The following is a 23720-nucleotide window of genomic DNA, read 5'->3' as shown; positions in this document are numbered from 1 at the left end:
ATTGCGGGTAACATGATCTACGAAATCACTGTCAGCGATATTAAATTTTGATGATATTTGTACAGTAAATATCTTTGTAAAATATTTTTTTTATATGTCTTGCTCTTTTCTCCCAAACATTTATGCACGCCCATTTTGAATTTGCTTGTCCAAAATAGAACTGGACTGACAAGGAAGGTATCCCAGCCCGAACTCTCCGATTTGATTTCTTTCGTAATATGTTATAGTAGACTGAAAACTAAGCGAGACGTATTTTTTTTTATCGGCCATGAAACACTTTAAGGGGGTGAAACCACCCTTCAAAGTGAGGCATGTCAAGAGGCGATTTCACAGTTTCACCCACAAGAACATAATATTTTTTAACCAATCGAACTGGAAAAATTTTCTCATGAAGAGAAATGAAAAATGTATTTTTCTCAAAACAAAAAAAAAAAAAAAAAAATAAAATAAAAACAAAAGCCGAACCAGTAGTCCCAGAATTTTAGGTTAGCTCGCGTTCAAAGGACACGTGCCTTATTATGGATATATTCGCGGCTTCGAGACCAGGCTATTTATTGCAAACGAAGTGTAACCTTTGCAGCTAGGTGCAAAAAACGAGACTGTGACTGTGCGGTTATATCAGAGGGGAAGGTGGGATACAAATCGCAATAGAATATGAAAAAATTATTTTGTAATTGCTTACTATTGTAATAAATTGGGCCATAGAGTCAATTCACGGGCATCGGTGAAAGGGCAAGATTAAATGAACATCGCAAATATGAAGTATTTTTTTGATTTTCGAGTTTCCTGTTGCAAATTTTTCATATTACTCATTTTCTCTGATAAAGTGTCATTCTGTAGAACTAAAAAATAATTTTCATTTTGCCTCATAATAGGTGGGGGCCAAACGAACAAAATATACAATTTATCTTTATCGTTAAAAATTAAGATTTATCTTTTTTCTACATACTAACTTATCACTGAAAGGAAGTATTATACTTCGTTGTTGATTTCGTCATTGCCGGACCTTGACTTTGTCTTTTTACCCCACCTTTCCCTGTCAGGCTGCAAGACGTTGAAATATGTGCAAATTGATTATTTTTTTCCTACCTTCTTGATGTATTGACGAATATTGAAAATAATTTAATATTTTTCCACTTGTCGAAATTAACAAGAAAACGAGACAGTAATTATTGTTAAAACTGTTTTTCATTCGATGTTTGTATGCGAATCACTTTAAACATAATAATTTTTTACTTCCTTCATCTTCACATCGATCAGACGCGAGGGTGAAATTGAGGACCGAATATTTATGCTGCAACCAAAAACCTGTTTCGGTACTTAACAATTTGACCAGATTAATCACGTCACGATATATTATGTTGAATAAAAAAAAAAAAAATTAAAGCTGAATATTAGGGTGCTAACCTGACCCAATTTTGATTAACCCGAAAGATGGCTGACTGACTTGCAAGATGGCTGACTAGCCTGCAAGATGGCGGACGAGATGACGGAGCATGTAGTCGGTGTGTTACCGGCCTAAGCTAACCTGACCCAACCCAACCTGACCTAACCCAACCAATGTAAACAACAAGACGGCGGGAGTAAGATGGCTGACATGATATCGGAACGGGTTGCTAACATAACCTAACCCAGCCCAGCCTAATGCATGTAAACAACAACATGGCGGACAGGATTGCAAAGCAGGATGACGATGCAGAATGACGGGGCGGTATTGCAAAATGGCTGGCGGAATATACCGTTTCAAAAATAATATTTTCGGCATACTTCGAATACATTCTTTTGTACTAATTGACCGGATGGCGACACCGCAATTAGATAGGCTGGGAATGTTGATGACCCGTAAACTTTCACGCGCAAGAATTTATTATGGGCAAGGGTGTGGTTGGTATATAAATCGGGAGCTCATTCAACACGTTATATTGTTCTCATAGTTTTCCTATTGTGAACTTCAGTATCCATAGTACGTGAAATTTATAAAATCTACATCGAACGCGATGGATCTGAATAAAATCAACCTCGTCTGTCGCCTTGAAACGCTACCCAATAAGAGAATATCGGATCTGGAGGTTGGGGAGGAGTTCAACGTGACGGGGGTAAGGCGCGTCAATACTAAGTACGGCACGAGTATTCTGTTCGCGCTAAATGAGCGATTCGAAATATTTTTATCCCCTCGAATCGTGAGTCTTACGAAACATGATGTGGTGCAATTCAACGGAATGCAGAGGACGATAATCGAGGGCATTCTACAAACGAAATATCATGGGGGCGAATACAACAAATTTGAATTTTTGTGCGACAGATGAGCATAGTCAGCAAAAGCACAACAAAAAGATATCCCAAGAATAGTATGCTCTCTTGGGGAAATGTTAGTCTGTTAGTCGGTGTCGCTCATGGGTTGGAAATTTTCCCCCCTCCCCCACACTTTTCATTGAAATTCCCGAAGCATTGGAAATAAAAGCGAACGTGGCAGAAACCGAATCGTCAGTCTTGCATCAATATTCATACAAGAAAAATCAACACTGTTCCAAACTGCAATAGGAGATGATCATGGACATTCAAAGTTTCGTTGGCCCCGACGATAAATTTATACCCAAGGAACTTCGCATCAGAAACATAAACTCATCGGGTTTGAGTCGCATTCTCTTCAAACCACCGTACGCTTGGACAGATCTACCGACTGATCACAAAGCTACTAACGCTTGGTTAATACACAATTCTCATGGAATACCATGGAATGCGGGAATCGAACCTTATGCTGAGGTGCAGAAAGTTGTAACAAAGGCTGTTAAACATGCATGCTACGCATATGTCAAAGGTGAGGAGAAGAAACGGTGGCTGACGAAGATCCTTGAAGGGGCGAAACAAGTAATGAACATGGAAGATTTACACATTTCACCACCATCACTGGACAAACTAAAACATATGGAAGAGGCGGATTGGTGCGATGATTACCATGGAAACGTTTCAACGGGATAAAACTGTGCCTTCGAAAATGTTCAACGGTTGAAGAAGTGGTATGTCAAGGAGTGCACGGGGTCTCTCGCGAATCGTTCTGTCTATTCAAAAAGTTGAGCGGTTTGAAGGAAATGAAGACTGAAAATATCGCCAATTTGCCAGAGGAATTCATCCTTACGTTCGCCTCAAACTCCCAACCAAACGCCCAATTTGTTGAATAGACAGAACGATTCGCGAGAGACCCCGTGCACTCCTTGACATACCACTTCTTCAACCGTTGAACATTTTCGAAGGCACAGTTTTATCCCGTTGAAACGTTTCCATGGTAATCTTACCCCCGTCACGTTGTACTCCTCCCCAACCTCCAGATCCGATATTCTCTTATTGGGTAGCGTTTCAAGGCGACAGACGAGGTTGATTTTATTCAGATCCATCGCGTTCGATGTAGATTTTATAAATTTCACGTACTATGGATACTGAAGTTCACAATAGGAAAACTATGAGAACAATATAACGAGTTGAATGAGCTCGCGATTTATATACCAACCACACCCTTGCCCATAATAAATTCTTGCGCGTGAAAGTTTACGAGTCATCATCAACATTCCCAGCCTATCTAATTGCGATGTCGCCATCCGGTCAATTAGTACAAAAGAATGTATTCGAAGTATGCCGAAAATATTATTTTTGAAACGGTATATTCCGCCAGCCATTTTGCAATACCACCCCGTCATCCTGCATCGTCATCCTGCTTTGCAATCCTGTCCGCCATGTTGTTGTTTACATGCATTAGGCTGGGCTGGATTACGTTATGTTAGCAACCCGTTCCAATATCATGTCAGCCATCTTGCTCCCGCCGTCTTGTTGTTTACATTGGTTGGGTTAGGTCAGGTTGGGTTGGGTCAGGTTAGCCTAGGCCGGTAACACGCCGACTACATGCTCCGTCATCTCGTCCGCCATCTTGCAGGCTAGTCAGCCATCTTGCGGGTCAGTCAGCCATCTTGCAAGTCAGTCAGCCATCTTTCGGGTTAATCAAAATTGGGTCAGGTTAGCTCAGGTCGGTAACAAACCGACTACAGGCGAGGCGCGTTCTGCAACATCCTATGAGGTCGGTAAGTCAGTTTGAGCCAGAACTATAATAAATCATATTGACTCGGTAATTCTTAAAGTTGCGTATTTGGACTCAAAAGTAGTATTATTCAGTGTTTTTCAAATGAAAAATCCATCACGAAAGAAGAAAATGATAGTTTGTTCTATGACGCCATTTGAGAAAACGATTGAAAAAATTGAGCGGAAAACAATAAGCATTTATGGTCATAATCGGATTCTTTGACCTCAAAAATACACAAAACCTATGCTATCAAGAATAAATATTCACCTGAGACACCAAAAATATTGAACTACATGGCATGAAAAATATTGACACCGCTATTTTTAACATCATATTCTGTAGAACTGATTTCTGTAGAATCGATCCTCCTTCATTGAAACGAATTGACTTGTTCACTTGCTGGACTGATCCGTGTAGAACCAATAGCCTCCCAAATTTTATCTTTGTTCTTTTTCGATACTCAATTGAACTTTTTTATTTGTTGATCAAAATCAGTGTCAATTCAATTGCTAGAAATTATTACGAAAACCGTGATAACTCAGCTATTTTTACTTACAAAATTTAAAATAAAAAATAAAGAAGTTTTTTGTGATAACTTTGAGTAAAACGAAGTTAGCTAGTTAAAATTTGATATGTAGGCCAGTCAAATAGAACTTGAAAATGGCAAAACGGATTGAGAAGCCAAATTTTTTAGGACAAATAGAAGGTCATCTGAGGTGCACAAAAATACCAAAATCCAACAAAATTTCCTTGTGCATCGGCCGCCATCTTGAAAAACAGGTAATCCTCGATATCTCGGCTCCCATTGGTCGGATTTTTGATTTTTTTATTTCAGTTTTTTAGAGAAAAAAAATTCTCTACAACTTTTATTGGAAGTATGTTTTAATAGCTGTGAATGAAAAGGTTTCACGATAAAAAAAAAAGTGCCATAAAGTGATGTCTAATAATGTTTACTGTCAATTATATTGCCAGAATCGATATCGTGCAAATGCAAGATTAAATGTGGAAAAGCCTGTAGTTGCCGCAAAGCTGGGCTTCAATACTCCGTGGTATGTGCAGATTGCAGTGGCGAACTATGTACTAACATCGTACAGTTGCAACAAATTATTGCAGACGAAGACGATTGCAATAATTTGGATTCACTTGCAATTGAATGCAACCAATGTTTGATCTACGATTCACAAACCGAAGATGACGAAATCCGAGAAAGTCGAGAGGATGATGACGATGACCTAGACGACGTCAATATGCCTGGGCCGTCGACAAAAAAGACCAAATACGCATGATTATGCTATCAAATTTCATTCAATAAATATTTTTTTATCATAAATTCATGGCACTATTTTATTCGTAACCTTTTTTCCTTCCCAATTATCAAAAAATCATTTGAATAAAAGATGTGGAAGATATTTTTCTCTGAAAAACTGAAAACTAAAGAATAAAATTGAAACACTAGAAGCCAAGATATCGACGATTATATGCAGCTGCTTCGTCGCCTGTTGTGTCCGTAAGCTTTACAGGTAGAATGCGGACAGAGACAACTTTGACGCTCTCTATCTCAGGTAATATTCGAGTAATCGCAAAATCGTATGCACGAAAACTATTCAGAATTTAGTCCTCTACAACTTTTATATGAAAAATTTATTGATAACATCGAAAGGGGTCAATATAATTGACAATAAACATTATTAGACATCAATTTATGGCACTTTTTTTATTGTAAAACGTTTTTATTCACAGCTATCAAAAAATACTTTGAATAAAAGTTGTAGACAATATTTTTCTCTAAAAATCTAAAATAAAAAAATCAAAAATCCGACCAATGGGAGCCGAGATATCGAGGATTACCTGTTTTTCAAGATGGCGGCCGATGCACAAGGAAATTTTCTTGGATTTTGGTGTTTTTGGGCATCTCAGATGACCCTCTACTTGTCCTAAAAAATTTGGCTTTTCAATCCGTTTTGTAGACATTAGCTACTTTTCGGTCTAATTTGACTGGCCTAATGGGTCAGTCTTTGATCAACAGAAAACAGTTGATCACTTTTGGCATTCTTACTCGGATATGCGCTTTAACGAATCTGATTCGTTTTTGAAAAATTTTGAAACCATCAAAATTGAGAAATCCGTACCAAAGTTTTCGTTTTCTTCTTTTAATACACAGATTAAATATGTATAATCAAAGTGCCGAGTTTTCGTAAAAAGATAATTCAAAAAATCGTAACCGAATCTTACCAACGTTCTTAATAACAAATAATCGCGTTGGATTTCACGCATGCACCGCCGATTAAAAGCTACAAGATCCTGAAAAACTAGCGTTACGCATCGAAACTTTAACTCTCCTGAAATCTGTACAACAACGCTGCAGGCGAAAAATGTTTAATAAAAAAAATAAACAACGGTCGAATAAATACCGAACAATAGTTTTTTTTTAAATACAATCAATCCATTTGACAATAAAGTACCTTCATTAAACGATTCAAAATCAATTTTGAACCAATTCATTGCCTCAGCCTGAAATAATTGTCCCGTTTTTTTTTTATTGCATGTTTATCGTTTTCAAGTACATAGATTAGTTATAATTCATATTCGTTCTTATAATTGTAAGGGGAATTGTTGGTTTAATTATCGAACTGCAATGGAAAAAGATTTCGCCGATGTTTTTGAACTGGTGATACTACCGATGCAGATCTGTAACTGGTTTCTCATGGTGAAAAATTGTTCTTTTCATACTGAAACCTGAAGTTCAAATGCATCGACTCCAGTTCTACTGGAAGTTTCATCCGCTGAACATCGCTGAATTACATTGTGAAGCCGGAACTCCATCGAATCCCCTTCGGTAAGTTATAAACAAGTAATCAAAAAGATACTAAAGATCAAATCAAGTCATTAATAAACAAAATTTACAACACTGGAAAGAGCGATTTAATCTCATTACGAAGAAACCGAGCGGCAAAAATAGTTAAAATATTATGAAATTCTATTTTTTTATTACTTTGTTTTCCTTTTGTCAACTTTTTGGTAAAATTGCAATACGAGTGAAATTTATGTAAGGTAAAAATAGGCCGAAGCTATACAAAAACCGTAAAATACGCATGTACGAGTTAATATTGAACGTAACTTGAGAACACGTTCCAGTAAGGGAAAAAATGGGGAATCGTCTGACGTAATAGTGGCGAAAATATTTTACACGTGCAGATGGTGAGACGGAAACCAGTTTCCGATTCGATACTGATCGACCGACCCGAATATCTTCGAGTCTGGGTTCGTTTTACGGTGATGAGGCCAATTACAAGCCTTGGAATTGCACAATGGGTTTAAAGTATGCAATTTGCAGTTTGCGCGATGGCAAAAAACCGGCTGGTCGAGGTCAGACTGCAAGTGAAACGACCCAAGTACGTAGCAAAAAAATTCTCACGCACGGAATTTCAGTCCAACGTTACGATACATAAATAACCGAAGATGAGGATGACATTATAAGTATTTTCAAAGATTTTAACGTGAACATTAAAAAGAATTGAAAACACTTTCTCGGTCTTTTCAAATATTCCGAAGAATTGATTGTAACTTTTTTGTGTAAAATAGTTCGGGAACAGCTGTAGCAAAAGTAAAAACAGGAATAACGGTAAATGGAAGAAAACGTATTGAGTCGATTGAATTTTGCGCATGAAAAAAGGGAAAACTATTCGTGGGCATTTCAATGTTCTGCAACTTTTCAAAATCGTCAAAAACTGAGTTTGAATTTTGTTCAAAGTGTTAATTCGCACCGGAGTTTATGGATTATACCGGGACAATCTCTTGAAACTTGAAAATCAACTGCGCATGCGCCAAATAATTCAATCTCATTGGTCGGCGAAATCTTCCCGCAGCGATATTTTTTTTTGCGATGCAGGCGGACCAACGTACGCAAAATGAGTACGTTTGAATTTTCAAAGAGCATAAGCATTAAATTCCGACCGTTCTTTGAGGAATCAACTTTCCGGCCCAATAACAAATGCTTTCCAAACCTTTCCTGGTCACGACCTCAAGTATCTAAGATTCTAACCTCGAAAATTCGTATCAACTACATCGCCGGCAAAACTCGCGCATGCGCAGTTGATTTTCAAGTTTCAAGAGATTGTCCCGGTATATCGAGAATTCAACGAGTTTGAAAAAAAAAACAGAGTCTTGTAATTAAACGTTTACTGCACGAAAACGTTTTTCTTTTCCGTTAAATTTGTATCAATTTGAAAAAAAAAAACGTACATAAATAGGGACAACAAAGCAACAATTAAACGAATTTATATCGTTAACTTGAAGTACATTCACCTGTACAACAAAATTCCTAGGTCAATGTAGCAATAAAAGCATATCCTCATCGGTAAAGTGATTTGTTTGTTTTTTGTTTCTTTTTTTTTTTTTTTTGACCGATGTTGTTTGATTCGTTTTTCGACCGGAAGAAATGAAAGAAAAAACCACTACAACGTACTTTGACATTTAAAATTCACAACGAAATCCGGGTAAAATAAAAGTTTCCGCAGTGTGGGGAAAAAAACTTGCGGTGCCAACATGTCCTTCCTGTTTGAATCCATTCGATATTTTGCCGCACAATTTCGACCGATGCGGAAATTGACTCGTGTTGATTTCTCGAATTAAATCGATGTCGTTGCTGCTGTTTCGCTACATGCATACCTGAAATACACAGAAAAAAACGTTTACATTAGTATTCGGCGATGTGTCATGTAAACCGTGTTACAGATTGAATAGAAATTTGAATGTGTAAATATATTATAACTCGATATATCGGCAGACCGATAGAAACGAATTAATATACATGCCGGGTGAAACAGAGAACGATATCATTTGAATTCAATTTATTCCTTTACTTCATGCATTCGCTAATCAATTTTTTCGTGACTGAAATTATGTTTAAAAATAATTGGAAATCGATATTCATACCAAAAAGGGTCAAATTGAAACAAAAAATTAATTTTCAACTACGAAAATCTAAGTAGTCGAAATATTATTTTACCCTTCTTCCAATTAAGCCCTTTTTAGGAGTGAATCGATTTTCTCAATTTTTTGCCAAATTTTTCATCTTAATAGATTCAATCAAATTACACCGAAAGCTGAAGCGGGAAAATTTCGAGACAGCAAAATTGTAGGAAATTTTGACGTTTCGGTAGGTAATATATCAGTGAGGATTCGGTCGGTAAATAAAAACCTCAATCACGATTCAGGCGGTACATAAAAACTTTGATCGAAATTCGATCGATAACGCCTCTCCACACTTTACCGACGCGTCAAAAGAACAACGTCGATTAAATATTTCTGACTATACATATTCATCAGTTTCCGTTCTTCAAATTTTTTTTTTATTCTGTAAATCTAGACTGGTTCACTCAAAAAATTATAAAGAAGAGGTTTAACTTAAATTCTACACATGCAAAAAATATCAAGCACAAAAGCAGTGCAAAATTTTTTAAATCTGTTCTAGAAAGTTCGAGTTTTAGTTTTGAACAGTAAAATTTTATAATTCTTTTCGCTCTTCATCACGACCGCAGCGGTCGAATCAACTGTCAACTGTTTCCAGCAATTACCGATCGATCTGCGTAGTTGCGGGAGAATAACAATTCAATTGATAAATATAGTGGAATTAGTGGATTTATTTTTTAATATCCAGAAGGAATTAAATTTTTTCTGTATGCATTTGCATTAATTAATCAATCACATGTTTTTCACATGGTAATATGGTGCTTATAATAAAGACGTTCTCAGTTCAGTTTATCGGTAAGTTTATCGGTAAACAAGATTTCTACCGATCATGAAATTTGGTTTTATTCACAGGACTGAATTCACTTACTAGGAAAATATGTTGGGCGCTAATTCATATAACATTACAATGAATATATTTATTTTTAGATGAACCAACGAGGCGAATTTTAAGTGATAAGGTAATGAAAATGAAGCGAATCTTTAAAATTAAATTTGTAAATAATTATTAGACAACTCTTTAATCTTATACTACTTTCGTTTAACAATTTTCAAATTATATTCAATGCACGGCATTCTGGTCAAAATAAAAGGGAATAAAAAAAAAAGAAAACTAAAACAAATCAACGATTTACACGTAACACAGCCACGTCGAAAAAACAAACAAATTTCTCTTTTTTTTTTTATTTTTTTTTATTTTGTTCTCTATGAAGATGAATTAAAAAATTAGTATCCCTCCGATAGATTTGATAAAAGTGAGCCGAAAAAACGTCGGAAATTTTTTTATACCGAGGTCCAAATGATTTTGTAATAGACAAAGTAAAACAGAAAAGAAAAAGAAAGAAAAAAAAAAAAAACGAAAGTCTCAAGGAGTCAAGAATTACACACTAATAACGGGTGAAAAATTAATATTTCCGAGGACATTTCAGTGACAAATTTCAAATTTCTTGCAAAAGAAGTAAGACTGAAAAGAAAACGCAAGGTATTACGTAATACACATTTGGGCAGGGTTAAAATTTCATCGTTTTACAACAGAGAAACAGCGTTTTAACTGAAACATCAATATAAACAATAATAGGTACGTCAGACTGTTTCAAAAAAAAAAAAAATTTTGGACTTTTCATAACGATATCCGATAAAATGCCTGTTTGGGACCTAAAAAATAACCTCTCAAAATTTGAGCCACGTCGCTTATGCGTAAGAACTGGCGCGATTGATTATTCGTTTTTTTTTTCTCCACTTTTTCCTAAAAACCCCCAAAATATGACATGTATGAAAAAAATTCTAAGGAGATCTTTTTCACGAAATTCAATTCACCGTGAAAAAAGTTTCTTGTGATTTTTTCACATATTGCGTACTTATCAAGATGCTTACAAAATGCAAAATTACAACTTCAAATATTGACTTTTCTTTTCAAACAGGCATTTTAACGGGTAGCGTTAAGAAAAATGCAAATTTTTATTTTAAAAATTTTTTTTTGAAACACTAAAGTATACACGATATGGAATGGTACTGATGTTGACAACACGTAAAAAACTGTGAAGATTTATGTCCATATAGTACAGCGGTAACCGTACGGAATTTAGCGGTTATACTTAACGGAACAATTCTTTTGCCAAGTCTGGTGTAACGGATCGTGTGAAGCGATTCGGAAGAAATGAAAATAAGAAGAAAGAAACGTAGGGGAAATAAAAAACTGCCTCCGCGCATTTTTATGAGCTAATTAAAATCCTACAAGACCGGTTTCGCTGATTATTATACATTATGTTGATGTCACGCGTGGCATACGCTATGTATAAATTTTATATAACGAAACGAACGATGTTCGCGATCGAAAATAGCCGAAGTGTAGCGTGGAGATGAATTGTATAGGCTTGATTTCATTGAAGAACTAGAAGAGAAAAGAATATACCAACACGGTGTAAGGATATAAATGAACAAAATTACTCGAATTGACCACATTCTGAAGTACGATATTATCGAGAAAAGTTTCGGATGAATATTAGAACGTTCAAGGATCCGAAAATAGTAAGATCGCAATGTAGAATTTTTGAATACGCGAATGTCCATCTTACGGAAGTTTTCCAATACAAAAGACGCAATAAAAAATAAAAATAAAATAAAAAACGTGCGAAGGTTAAGTATAAAAAGAAACCAGAATATAAAAATAAGATCGTCAAAATAATTCAGTTACCCATATTTCTATTCATTCTGACGATTTTATATAGTGGCTTGCTATAATTTCATCTTCCTACATGTTTCGTGTTTTTACATTTTTACCCCCGCCCAAAGTTTCTATACATATTTGGCAACACAGTAAAGCCCTTAAAGTAAAAATTGTAACGCCTGTGAAGCATTTCTGCAAGTTGTGGGTAAGAGAAAAAAAAAAAAAAGAAAATTAACGTTACAAATCTGACCTGAAATTTTTCGCGCATGAAAATAAACAACGGTAAACGACAATCGTCAGACGGGCAAATTGCGGGTTTTTAGAATACCAAATTTTCGCCACTGGTGGGGGCAAAAAAAAAAAAAAAAAACAAAAAAAAACAAAAAAAAAAACAAACAAACAAATAAGAAATAAATAATTGCAGTCAACCGCTGCGCACTTTCTGACTCAATTCGGTGTTAACCCGTTATTGCGAGCGCTAGCTTTTCAAAATTTGGCGATCGGAGTTGTAAGATGATTGATTTCTTAAATCCAATCAAGTAAATTGAGGCTCCATTTTCCGCAAAAACCAATACAGGCTCGTCAATAATCAATTATTTATGAACGCAAAAGCACACGAACGTGAGATATTTGAACCAACATTCCGTTAGGCAGACCTGAAAATCAAAGATCGAAACCGGATTAATCGTATCTGATCGGAGTTCAAATTACAGCTATAAAACTTCTTTGACAAAATCTTGTTTGATTCGTTATAAACATCTTTTTATAACGTTAATCTTTTTAATTGTTTCGAAGGGTTTTCAATTTTTCATACCAATAATATCATCATAATTACAGTTATAAAACTTTGGTTTTACGCATTATTAATATTTGATTTTGAGAAATCTTAGGAGAAATAAAAGCAGAAAAAAAAAAAAAAAAAATAGGGAAATGCGTAACTAATTACATCTAAACCATTGAGATGTAAGAATCTCAATTCATCGGTAAAACAAAAATAAATAAATAAATAAATAAATAAAAAACAAGTTCGTCGATCTGTGTAAGTTTTGACCGTGAACTTTCGTCTCGAATAGCTCTGCAAATATCAGTTTGAAAATTGGTCACCACTTATCAATGCCCACAAAGAAACTAAAGAGATATTTCCCCCTCCATTCGTCTCCGATATATATTGCGGGATAACTTTGCGGTCCGATTCTGTCGGTTTCGATACTGCGAATAGACTACAAACGTTTCTTTCGATTCTCCGAGTACGTACCATTTCATCAGGCGATAAATAAGATATACACCATTATTGAAAATGAACACCATTTCTCAGTATTCTCGTCAGCCTGCGTCCATATATAATTGTGTGCGGTTGGATAAAAAATTTCGTTACTTTTGTTCTCTTCATTCTTGATATTCTCTAATCTCATATCGGTTACCGACCGAGCAAACTCACCCTTGTCCGTTCGTTTGTTTACTTAATACGGGAAGAAAAAAATGATGAGTTTTTCTCGGTCGGTAAAGGTAGGATTACCGCATGACCTTAATGGGCGCAAAAATTCGTATTATCACAACTTACATCACAAAAGGGGCAAGCAATATTTGTGGTTCGTTATACGCTACGAGAATAACAACGTATCTTGTAATTTTGATTATTATTAAATCAACGATAATTACGGCAAACTTTTCAGGAATGAAATTCATTCTAATCCTGGTGCTGATTTTCGTCGCGGGATCTTTCGCCGTACCCTTCACCTACCTTGAATCTGTGCTGCGACATGTTCGCGGTCCAAAACAATACGCTATAAGCCGTGAACCGGAAGTGGTAAGTTGGTAAAAATACCGTGGCAGTTTAAAAAAATGTAAATCAGACGGCTAGAAGCCGTTATAAGAAGCATGGCGATGATCTCTGTAAAAATATCTTGTATACCGGGCAGTTAAAAATCGTACTTGAAATTTGTAATCACAAAGTTTGATCAAGTGATGAAAGTTTCAATCTGACAGGTTTTCTCCGAGTATGACTTTGTGATCGTTGGAGCAGGGCCAGCCGGGTGTGTTTTGGCCAACCGACTGTCCGAAATCCCGGAATGGAAAATTCTTCTCTTGGAAGCTGGCCGTTGGGAGACACTCCTATCCGATATACCGATGATGGTCAGTTACTTTCAGTTCACCGACTTCAACTGGCACTACCTGATGGAACGCCAAGAAGGAGTCTGCGAGGCGATGACCGATGGTAATGAGAGCTTACCTCAACTTGTGTAACCCATATTTCAATGCGCAAAGCAATGACTACTCGATACCGAGATTAATCGGACTCCAACAGTGTTAGCCAATCAGACGGTGAAGATGGAGTATTTGAAATGGATTCGCTATGTTTCAAATCAGAGTACATCCGAGGCACAAGTGGTTTCGATTAACTTTGATCAGTCGAACTGGGAAAATGGTATTAAAATGTTTTCTCTTGACCTCGTTTTTCAAATGACTCGGGCACTGCTGGATCGATAAAATTAAAAATGACGGGGTTACGTACTCTTCTCGCCCTTGAGACGTGGACACGTGCTGAAAACTCAAAATTTCGTTTTTGGGTCGATTATAAGAAATTGGCAGTGGAAAGTTGAAAAGTCCCCTGAACTCGTTCCGAGTTATTTGTTATCACTTAAAGTCCTTCTACTTCACGAAGTCGCTTAACGTCACTTGAAGCCTTGAGTTGAGTAAGCTTCCCGAGTAAAATTAATGTGATTTGAACTCTGAACCGTGATTAAAAACCACCAGGTAGATGCCACTGGCCACGTGGCAGAGGCGTTGGAGGTACGAGCATAATAAACTACATGATCTATACGCGAGGCAATCGACAGGACTTTCTGGATCTCGAAGCCGCTGGAAACTACGGCTGGGGGCCAAACGAGACGCTTTATTACTACATGAAAAGTGAAAGGTCAAAATTGGCCGCCCATCCGTACTCTCGGTATCACGGACGCGACGGTTATCTCAGTGTTGGGGATGTACCCTACAGATCCAAGATGGCAACTACCTTCCTCGATGCCACCGCAGAACTGGGGAATAAAATCCTCGACTACAACGGCGAGGACCAACTCGGTTTCTCGTTCGTTCAGTCGACGATTGAGAATGGCAAAAGGTCAGTTTTTTTTTTCCTAGTTAGAGGTAGTCGAAAGTACAGTCTTCTGTACCAACACTCTCGTGAAACAAAACGACCAATTGCGCCTGCGTCAAACCATGTGATTCCATTAATAGATTCAGTAGTTTGCGCAGAGTTTTGTCATTTACTTTTTAAATTGGCCAATTCACTTAGATCAGGTGGTAGCTATCAAAATTTTTAGTTATCTCGAAACTGTGTTGAATTACAAATTTGAGGTACCCGTAATGTGACGGACCCTGTCCCAATTTCTGCATTCGATTCAACATAACCTCAAAACGCTTGCACTTATTGATAGATCGTCGCAGGGTGTAACCAGATAGAGTTGGCCAGCCTGCTGTCTAAGCGGATAACAAACTTGGCGCACGCGCACTTGAGTGTTAAAAAATGTTATACAACTTTTATCGAAAACTTTTTTCTGTACAGTCCATAGATTTTTATTTATAACGCGCCAAAATTTTTCAATTTTATGAAAAAATTCGTGGAAATTTTTTTTTTTTTTTTGTCGGATTTATTTCAAGTTTTATATTCTACAAATTTCGTTCAACCATTTTGAAAAAAGTTCGCCACGCTGTATATAAAAACCGATGCGTTATGCAGAAAAAAAGTTTAGAATAAAAGTTGTAGAAAATTCTATTATCTACCAAAAACAATCCCTGCTGTTTTTGTCGTACGACGCACAGTTCGCAAGATATTTGATAAAACGTGTTTTCCAAGATGGCGACTGAAGCTGAAACCCCCGCGTCCCGCCAACTTGAATTTACATTCAGGGAATACCCCCGAATATTTTCCAACAAAAAAATCAATTCTGTAGAAAATTGCAGAAAAAAAGTACCCGGTTCTTGGACTAGTAATTTTTCTCTTGAAAAGGTGCGTGCCAATACATCGGCCAATCTCAAAAAATGGGACACAATTGATCGGTAGAAAATACTCTGAGCCATCAAAATGCAGACGCATTTCGATAAAACGTACACTGAATAGCATAAATACAGGAAGATTTAAGCTGTGTTAGATCTTTGCGAAATAACGTGAGATTGAGGTTCCTAACGTCAATGTATAACAACGTTATATTCACAGAAAAAGGAAAACAACATTATTTTGCAACTTCAGGGCTGTCTGAAATTCATTGAACCCTGATAATAAACCACAAAAGACTCAGATTTGATCGACTTGTATTCTTTGAAATCATTCAAAGACTTGAAAACAGTATTCTTTCGGTAGAATTTATTGTACTAACACGACAATACTAACTTGAAACTTGTGAGATAATGCGATATAGACTGAGTTGAATTGTTGAAGTAATAAATCAATCAACTTTGCAGATGTAGCGCAGCAAAAGCATTTCTGAGGCCGGTTCTTGGCAGGAAGAATTTGCACGTTTTGGCCAATACAAGAGTGACGAAAATCCTGATAAATCCGAGATCGAAGGCCGTCTACGGAGTTGAATTCATAAGGAAACGGCAGCTGACACAAGTATTCACGCGTAAAGAAGTGATCCTGTCGAGCGGTGCATTTAATTCTCCTCAGCTCTTGATGCTTTCTGGTATCGGGCCAAAAGAACACCTGGAGGAACTGGGAATCCCTGTTGTCCAGGACCTTAGAGTAGGAAAAAATTTGCAGGATCACATTTCATTTCTGGGCCTAACATTCCTCGCTTCGAATGTTGGTGAGAGCTTGAGTGAAAAGATACTCCTCAACGATCCAAAATACTTGATTGAGTGGCTTCGGTATGGTAAGCAGAATGTGCATGTAACTCTTTCCACAAAAACCATTGCACGTGATTCGGGTCATTATTAAAATAGAAGAATTCTTGTGTGGCAAAAGTTGTTCAAGTCAAGTAGAAAGTCAAATAAGAAGCAATCGAAAAAAGCTTATTCCCGACACGTTACGTTTCTTTTCCACAAAAAATTTTAACGCAACTTCAATCTTTCGTTAAAATATTTAATCGAAGCGCTGTTTGTCGAGTGTTGCAGTTACATATTCCATGTCTTCTGTCATTGAGAGAAAGGATAGGTTACAATCTAGTAGAATTAGCTGTCGACGATCAGAAGTTGTGAAACCGGTTTGGCAAACGATCGTGAATAACATTTACTCCTGGTGATTAGGCAAATCGAAATCACCGGCGTAAAGCAGGTTGCTCGATTCGGGCGTAAATTTTCTGATGAATTCATTGACGCTTTCCTGAATTTTAAATCTAATTCATTCGCGAAATACCTTCAAGCGGGACGATTCAGTCCGATTTGAATATTACAAATCAAACTTAAAACTTCATGCAACATGATATAATACGATTTCAAAAAAAGTTTCAAGCATTTCTGAGCTATAAATCCTGGTTGTGTGCAGGCAGATTGATTCTGGTGAAAAAGTCATTAGTCAGGATTGTGAACGTATTCAATTCAAGTTATACAGCCATAGTTTAAGACGAGGTTTGAAATATCTATTTTCTAAACACTAGACAATAATGACACAAACACTTTCCGATTGCAAAACAAGTTTCAACGGTTTAGTTGTGACATTCATAGAAAATTTGGGTTTATTGAAAGTAATGCACGACTCATTGCGAGTGTGAAAGAGTGAGGAAAGAAACGATTTAATGCAACTATTCAGTCTCATGATATACGCGTGAAATTTTGGTCGATCAAGCTCGAACGACAATTCTAATAATAAAGATCTCGAGAAGTAAATGAAGTTAGATAGCGAACTTGAGGCTACGTATTCAACAGATATACATTCGTTCATCGTCGGAACTCAGAATAAACAGAGACTTGAGCTTTCGATCAAAGTTGATCAATTGAAACTTGACATGCATTACAAATGAAGGGAAAACGAAAATGAACTTAGTAAAGTATTTTCAAAACAGGTAGAGGTCCTCTGACGTTAACTGGAGGGGTAGAAGCGATCGGGTACGTAAAAACCAAGTACAACAATTTCCCGGGTAACCAGCCAGACATCGAGCTTTTCTTCCTGAGGGGATCGCTAAGCTCTGACGGAGGATCGACCTACCGAAAGAGTTTCCACATAAACGAAGAGACGTACGAAGCAGTTTACCGAGAAATCGACTACGCGGACTGCTTCACGATAATCCCGATGCTTCTACACCCAGAAAGTAAAGGCGAGCTGCGGCTGAAGAGTCGGGACCCATTTGCCTGGCCGAAATTCTACGGGAACTACCTTACCAAGGATATCGACGTCAAGAGAATGGTCGCTGGGATCAGGGAGGGAATCCGTATCGCCGAGACAAAGGCCTTCAAGATCCACCAGCCTCGTATTCACGACAAACCATTCCCGAAATGCGCTCACCTCAAGTTCAACAGCGACGAATACTGGGAATGCGCCGTGCGCATGATCACCGCCACTCTTCATCATCAGGTCGGTACTAGTTGTTACACTGAGGGAAATTTTTAGTTCCCGTTACCGCTCAGTCCTTGACTAGTTTCATTTTTTACCACAATCGAAAAATATGGTTACAGGTACGAAATGAAAATTAGTTTTGTACCTGTTACCAGAAAGTCTGGTATCCGTTACTATTCTTTCTCGTTACGATCACTGTTAACATATTTTCTTGTAACCGCTGCGAAAATTTAATGCTTGTGCAACAATAAATTGATGTTGAAGCGTTGTTTAACTTAAAAAAAAGTAGAGTAAACCGAACAAACTGATTTTGCGTTGGAATTACCAAAGAAAGGATCGACAAAAGCGCAGAATGGTTACGCGTACCTAATTTTTCGCAATTCCAACGATATTCGAACAGTTTTTTTTTTTTTAGCGATACACGTTTTACTGAATTTTTCTAGTTACTGTAACAAATGAAAGTTTTCTCAGCGTATCCTCGCGAATTCACAGTCACGGTACCAACTTGAACTGATCTTTTTTTTTCAAGGTCGGAACCTGCAAAATGGGACCGAAAACCGACCCAGAAGCAGTCGTCGACCCAGAACTCAGAGTCCACGGTATCGACTTCCTCAGGGTCGCGGACACGTCGATCATACCGAAATCATGGAGCGCTCACACAAACGCGCCGAGCTTCATGATCGGCGAAAAGGCGGCTGATATGATCAAGAGGACTTGGAGCCGTTTTTAGGCCTCTGTTACGCACAACCATTCCAATGACGAAACGATCGACTCTTAGCTCACAATCAGTAGCTACAAAGAAACAAATGTCTGTTGATGAGAAGACCCGATGATGATCAATCGGTGTTCTTGTAAAACTGTAGAACTAAATGTCGTTGACACAAATTGATTGAAATATAATTATTTATTGTTTACTAACGCATCGTGGATCTAATTCTTCATGACGATATTCATTTAAGAATCCGTTAAGCAGCGTTTAGCAAAATTTTTTCTGTAACAGCGGATCAACGGATTCCTTCCAATGGTGACGTCTCTTTTCTCGTTTTTGTTTTTTTTTTTTTTTTTTTACTTTTGAAAAAGAATACATCATACCATCGATACCAATAACAATTATAAAATCGAGAAAGTCTATCTATGTAAAAGTGCGTACACTCTTGTTGGGATATCAGTATATACGTTTCTTTTCCAACGAATGGTGGCCCTGCCAAAAAAATTGAGAAATTAACGAGAAATCAAGAATGGTCAGATGTTCACATACCGTAATAGATAAGAAGTCAAGTAAACTACGGTACGTTTCGTCAAAAGTCGTTTACTTGAAAATTTCGAACAATTCGACGTCGGTAACGTATATGAACGAAATGTAACATATTTGTAGGACCTCTAATTTTTGGGAAAGATTTCGGAGTGAAATTGGTGCAGACATCGAATGAAAACTGAAAATTATGGCCTAACAGTTTACGGCTGTGGACTTTGGAAAGTACATAATTCTGGTACGCATTCCACTTCGATCCCGTGACGTTTACGTTCCAGGGATTTTCGATGAGACGTAACGATTGGATTGCGCCACAATGACTGATTTTTTAAAATTGGTTCTAGGGTTTTTGAAAAGCACACAAAAAGTACATAATAACGGTGCGCACTCCACTTTGATCATGTAACGTGTTTCGTCATAGATATGCTGGGATCGAAACAACTCGGCACCCTTACCACAGGTTGATGATTCCAGCTGTACAGTGAAGCACAAAAAATTCTATGTTGGGTACAAAAAAAAAGCACAAAATTTTGCTGTCAATAAAATTTGGCTTCCATGGGCGAAGGTCTTAAATTGACCAGGCCACCAGGGTATTATACTTATAATCGGGTACCGTGTAGAGTGAAAGAGCCGAGACTTTCCAGAGGCTATCCAAGAATTACGTAAGGGCTGTAAGGGGCACAAATGAAAAAGGAATACCTTATCCTGAGCGTTGTTAGGAAATGGATTTTAGCTTGAAAAACAATCTCCTCCTATCAATTTCGCTCCAACGGAAAACGCTATCTGGTGTAATCGAGACGGAAAACGCGTAACTTGAAACCTTTCAGTGCGTAATTGCAATTCCGCGATAAAAGCTTTGCATAGATTGTATGGATTGATTTAACAAGTGGTTTGTCTGTTGACCTCGAACTTGAAATCCTGCGAAAGGGTTAAACGACGTATCGATATTTATAGTTGCTCGGTAAAGAGACGCGTTGTAGCTTGGCGATCATTCGGATTGGTGCGATTTGTTTTTATAGTTATAACAATTATATTCCACGGCCAATGAATTCGAATCAGAAATTTCACGCGTGGTTCAAAACGTGAAACGATAAAATAAACCTTTCGTCTGTGCGATGCTTTTGATGACTGGATTCATGGGTAACTATCAAGTAAACCATTTTTTGTTCGTTTTCCAGTCGTTTGCTTTCCAAGCTCTTTTGAAATAACAACGTTACAAGCTGCTCAAGTTCGATTGAAAGTGACCATGATTGTAATTGAGATTCTTTTATTTTACACAGTATATTTGGATAGGAATAACGTGAAACAAAATCTCGGCAAGTGGCATTTTCATTATTCGATAAGTAAAGTTGTCTCATCGGCGTCGGTATGTTCCAATCGAGACCCTACAATTTCAATGTAAACCTTAATGAAAGCGATACATATTCGAATTATAGTTTAGGAACCAGTTGCATTAGAACATTCGCAGACCATCTCAGAGCTTCTAAGCTCTCAATAATCCAGAGGTGATAATGTAGAACAATACTAGTCGTGCCCGGAAGGTTTTGGCGATGCAAAAAAAAAAAACTGCTCAAGGTTGGTAAAAATCCTTGAAATCGAAGGAAAATTATTATTTTACAGCTTAAGCGTAACAACTTGGCAATCACTTGTCGGAGGGAAGGAATCCGTGCATTCGAGAGAGGAAATTTTTTAGAGAAAGTTCTCTCAGCGAGTAAAGTAGCAGGTACCAGACGGTCAGTATTTCTTACATAACCACGATAGTTGCTAGCCTACATTTCCTCACATGCTGTTATAGTAATGTAGTATTATGATCATTATTATCATTACGCGGATAGACATACGTAAACAGATCGTTAACATATTTTTGTTTATATAGTTGAACGCGGTTTGATCCTACAGAACCGGTGTGGAAAAATGTTGATTGGAACAATTTTCCTGTACTTGTTCTGTGGAATCGATTCACTTCCATTTGGTTTACACCCGTAATCTGATCGTGACAATACTCGGAGAAAATGAGGAAATAAATATACAACGAATAAATGAACAGACACAAATTTTCTACTGAAAATTTTCCATTTTAATGTTTAAAATTCCTTTCTGCACGGATACTTTAGTTTTGGGTTTGTTCATTGTCCTCTTTTTGTACCCGAAAACCTGCACCGTACATTGGACTCTGTTTATGAATTCAGCGAGCAGCTAGATTTCTTACAAACCAAGGAAACAAACGAACAGGTATAGATATTGAAACGCACAAAGTAATACGTAGTTTATTCACTTTTTAAATAAAGAAAAACAGAAAACGTTGTTGTTAGCAATTTATTTATAAATCCAAAGTCTACGTATTTGTAATGTTTTCACAATTTTTCCATGCAAATCAACTAATATTGTCTAACTTATATACTAGAGTTTCACAAAAAAAAAAAAAAAAAAAATCTGCAAATTTGAGCTCGATCGAAAAAGACTTAAGAAGTCCCGCTTTCGAGTTTTCGTTTTCACTTGGAAATAACACGAGAAAAAAGTGGTTGCCTTAATTGTACTAAATATCGTTGCCTACGAGAAAGATATCTTAATATTTTTCATTGTAATTTCTATTGAATTTCAATGTAAAAACGAAAACTCGAAAGTTGGGCCTCTAAAAATCTTATCCGATCATTTTTTCTGATAAACCATCCTATTATTTACCCCATTTCACGTTTACAGATGTATGGAAAACATTGTTGTGCAGATTTATTGTGAATTGGTCACCGACTTGCCGAGTTTCGCGTTCATAAGCATACAAACAAACCTAGCTTTCTATGAATTAGTACAGATTAATCTATTTTTTGGAAACCAGATTACCAAACACCTGTTCCTCTTATGATATTTTCTTTCATAATTTGCACGAAAGTGTAAAAATTAATTGCTGGACAGTAAATTCTGGTCGTCCTTGCGCGTAACGATCGTGCTTTGATTTATTATTATTATTTTTTTTTGTTTTTTCTGTTATTGATCAGCGAATTCCTTCATGTCGCTTAAAAACCACAACATGTTTTGTGTTATGATGCATTTTCTGCGCGTAATTTGAACAGCCAATTTTTCACGTCATTATTGTATAAGGTCGGTTATAAATAATACCTATGGAAAAATCCAAGGTCGAACATCGAAGTGAGACGAACGATTGACTTTAACCATAGATAATTATATGAAGAAAATTGATTAAAAAAAAACCAAAAAAAAAAAAAACGGAACAATGATGCGTAAAACCGTTCAAAATTGTTGGTATGACTAAAAAAAAACTTTCTCTACTTGAACCTGCGGTCGACAATGTTTTCTATGTCAAGGAAAGATTTTATGAATAACATTCAGCACTCGATTGAATCGAGTATCACTTTATAACCCTCATTTCGTTATTATTATTATTTTTATCATGTTTTTTGATATTTTTTTTTTTTTGAATAGCCTCAAATAACGTTTCGACCTGTTATAATTGCCAAAATTTATCTCAGCCAGAATTATTTCAATGAAAGTGAATCAACACGCGAATTATAAACCTGAATATTATTTTTGGGTGCAGTATGAAAGAAACAAAATAAACAGACTCGAAATCCTTTAACTCGGTGTAGTGAACAATATGAAACCTTTATTTTCTTCGACGGAATATTACAGGAATAACTTCGCAGATATTTCGCATCTTATTGTAAACGTTTTAATGACGCGAAGTAAAAGAGACCAATAAGAAAAATGCACAAGTTAGTTTAAGATGGTGTCGATAAAAACAAATTATTCATTTATTTAGCTGGTTATTAACGAATCATACCAACAAGTTTATCGTATAACATAAAATGAATCCTTCCTACCCAAATATAAAAAAGTATAGTTGAATTTTGAAAATCGAAAAACATTGTAAATAGAGAAAGATACAAGAATTAACAAAATGACAATTAAAATATATATTAGAGAGCAGAACGTTTAAATGACGTCGTGTAATGAAGGGGGATAGATAATTAATGTTAATTACGTGCTGTTTAGACAGTTTAAAATGATTTTCCGTTTTCTCTTCTTTTTTACATACTGCGTCGAACTAAATGGGTTGTTGATTAATTGTTGACCTGATCAGGATACTAAATATTAAATTACACATTCGAAATAATCGTCACATTGTAAATAAACTGAAATATTATACATTTAGCGGGTTTGTAATTATAACTGTCGCAAATACCAGCCAAGTGACTAGTTGAAAGTGCATTACAACAGAAAGGAGGAAAATAAATGGAAGACCTGTGTTTCATACTGGGCA

General features: G+C 36.6%; 2 protein-coding genes across 3 annotated transcripts in view; one reads left to right on the top strand and one right to left on the bottom strand.

Annotated features, from left to right (window-relative positions):
• LOC107221709 (flotillin-2) overlaps positions 1–23720 on the bottom strand; it is a 533503-nt gene that overhangs the window by 480887 nt on the left and 28896 nt on the right. The gene's annotated exons all lie outside the window — the stretch shown is intronic.
• On the top strand, positions 12898–19110 carry LOC107219055 (glucose dehydrogenase [FAD, quinone]). Of its 2 annotated transcripts, none has more exons than XM_015657124.2 (7): positions 12898–12952; positions 13379–13512; positions 13692–13920; positions 14460–14823; positions 16164–16573; positions 17702–18210; positions 18722–19110. In XM_015657124.2, exons 2-7 carry the CDS (start codon positions 13381–13383, stop codon positions 18920–18922), a joined length of 1845 nt encoding a protein of 614 aa, XP_015512610.1. In that variant the 5' UTR covers positions 12898–12952; positions 13379–13380; the 3' UTR covers positions 18923–19110. The 2 variants fall into 2 exon arrangements, with proteins under 2 accessions (XP_015512610.1, XP_046587068.1); XM_046731112.1 differs by having other exon boundaries at positions 12934–12971.

Source organism: Neodiprion lecontei, chromosome 2, assembly GCF_021901455.1.
Source record: "Neodiprion lecontei isolate iyNeoLeco1 chromosome 2, iyNeoLeco1.1, whole genome shotgun sequence".
NCBI classification, from domain to species: domain Eukaryota; kingdom Metazoa; phylum Arthropoda; class Insecta; order Hymenoptera; family Diprionidae; genus Neodiprion; species Neodiprion lecontei.
Note: the sequence above shows the minus strand (reverse complement) of the source record. Positions and strands in the feature narration are given on the sequence as shown.

Bases quoted from the DNA above. Each gene is read 5' to 3' on its own strand.
- LOC107219055 (XM_015657124.2), top strand. From the start codon at position 13,381: ATGAAATTCATTCTAATCCTGGTGCTGATTTTCGTCGCGGGATCTTTC. The intron at 14,824-16,163 runs GTCAGTTTTTTT...TCAACTTTGCAG, and splicing joins ACGATTGAGAATGGCAAAAG to ATGTAGCGCAGCAAAAGCAT. The intron at 18,211-18,721 runs GTCGGTACTAGT...TTTTTTTTCAAG, and splicing joins CCGCCACTCTTCATCATCAG to GTCGGAACCTGCAAAATGGG.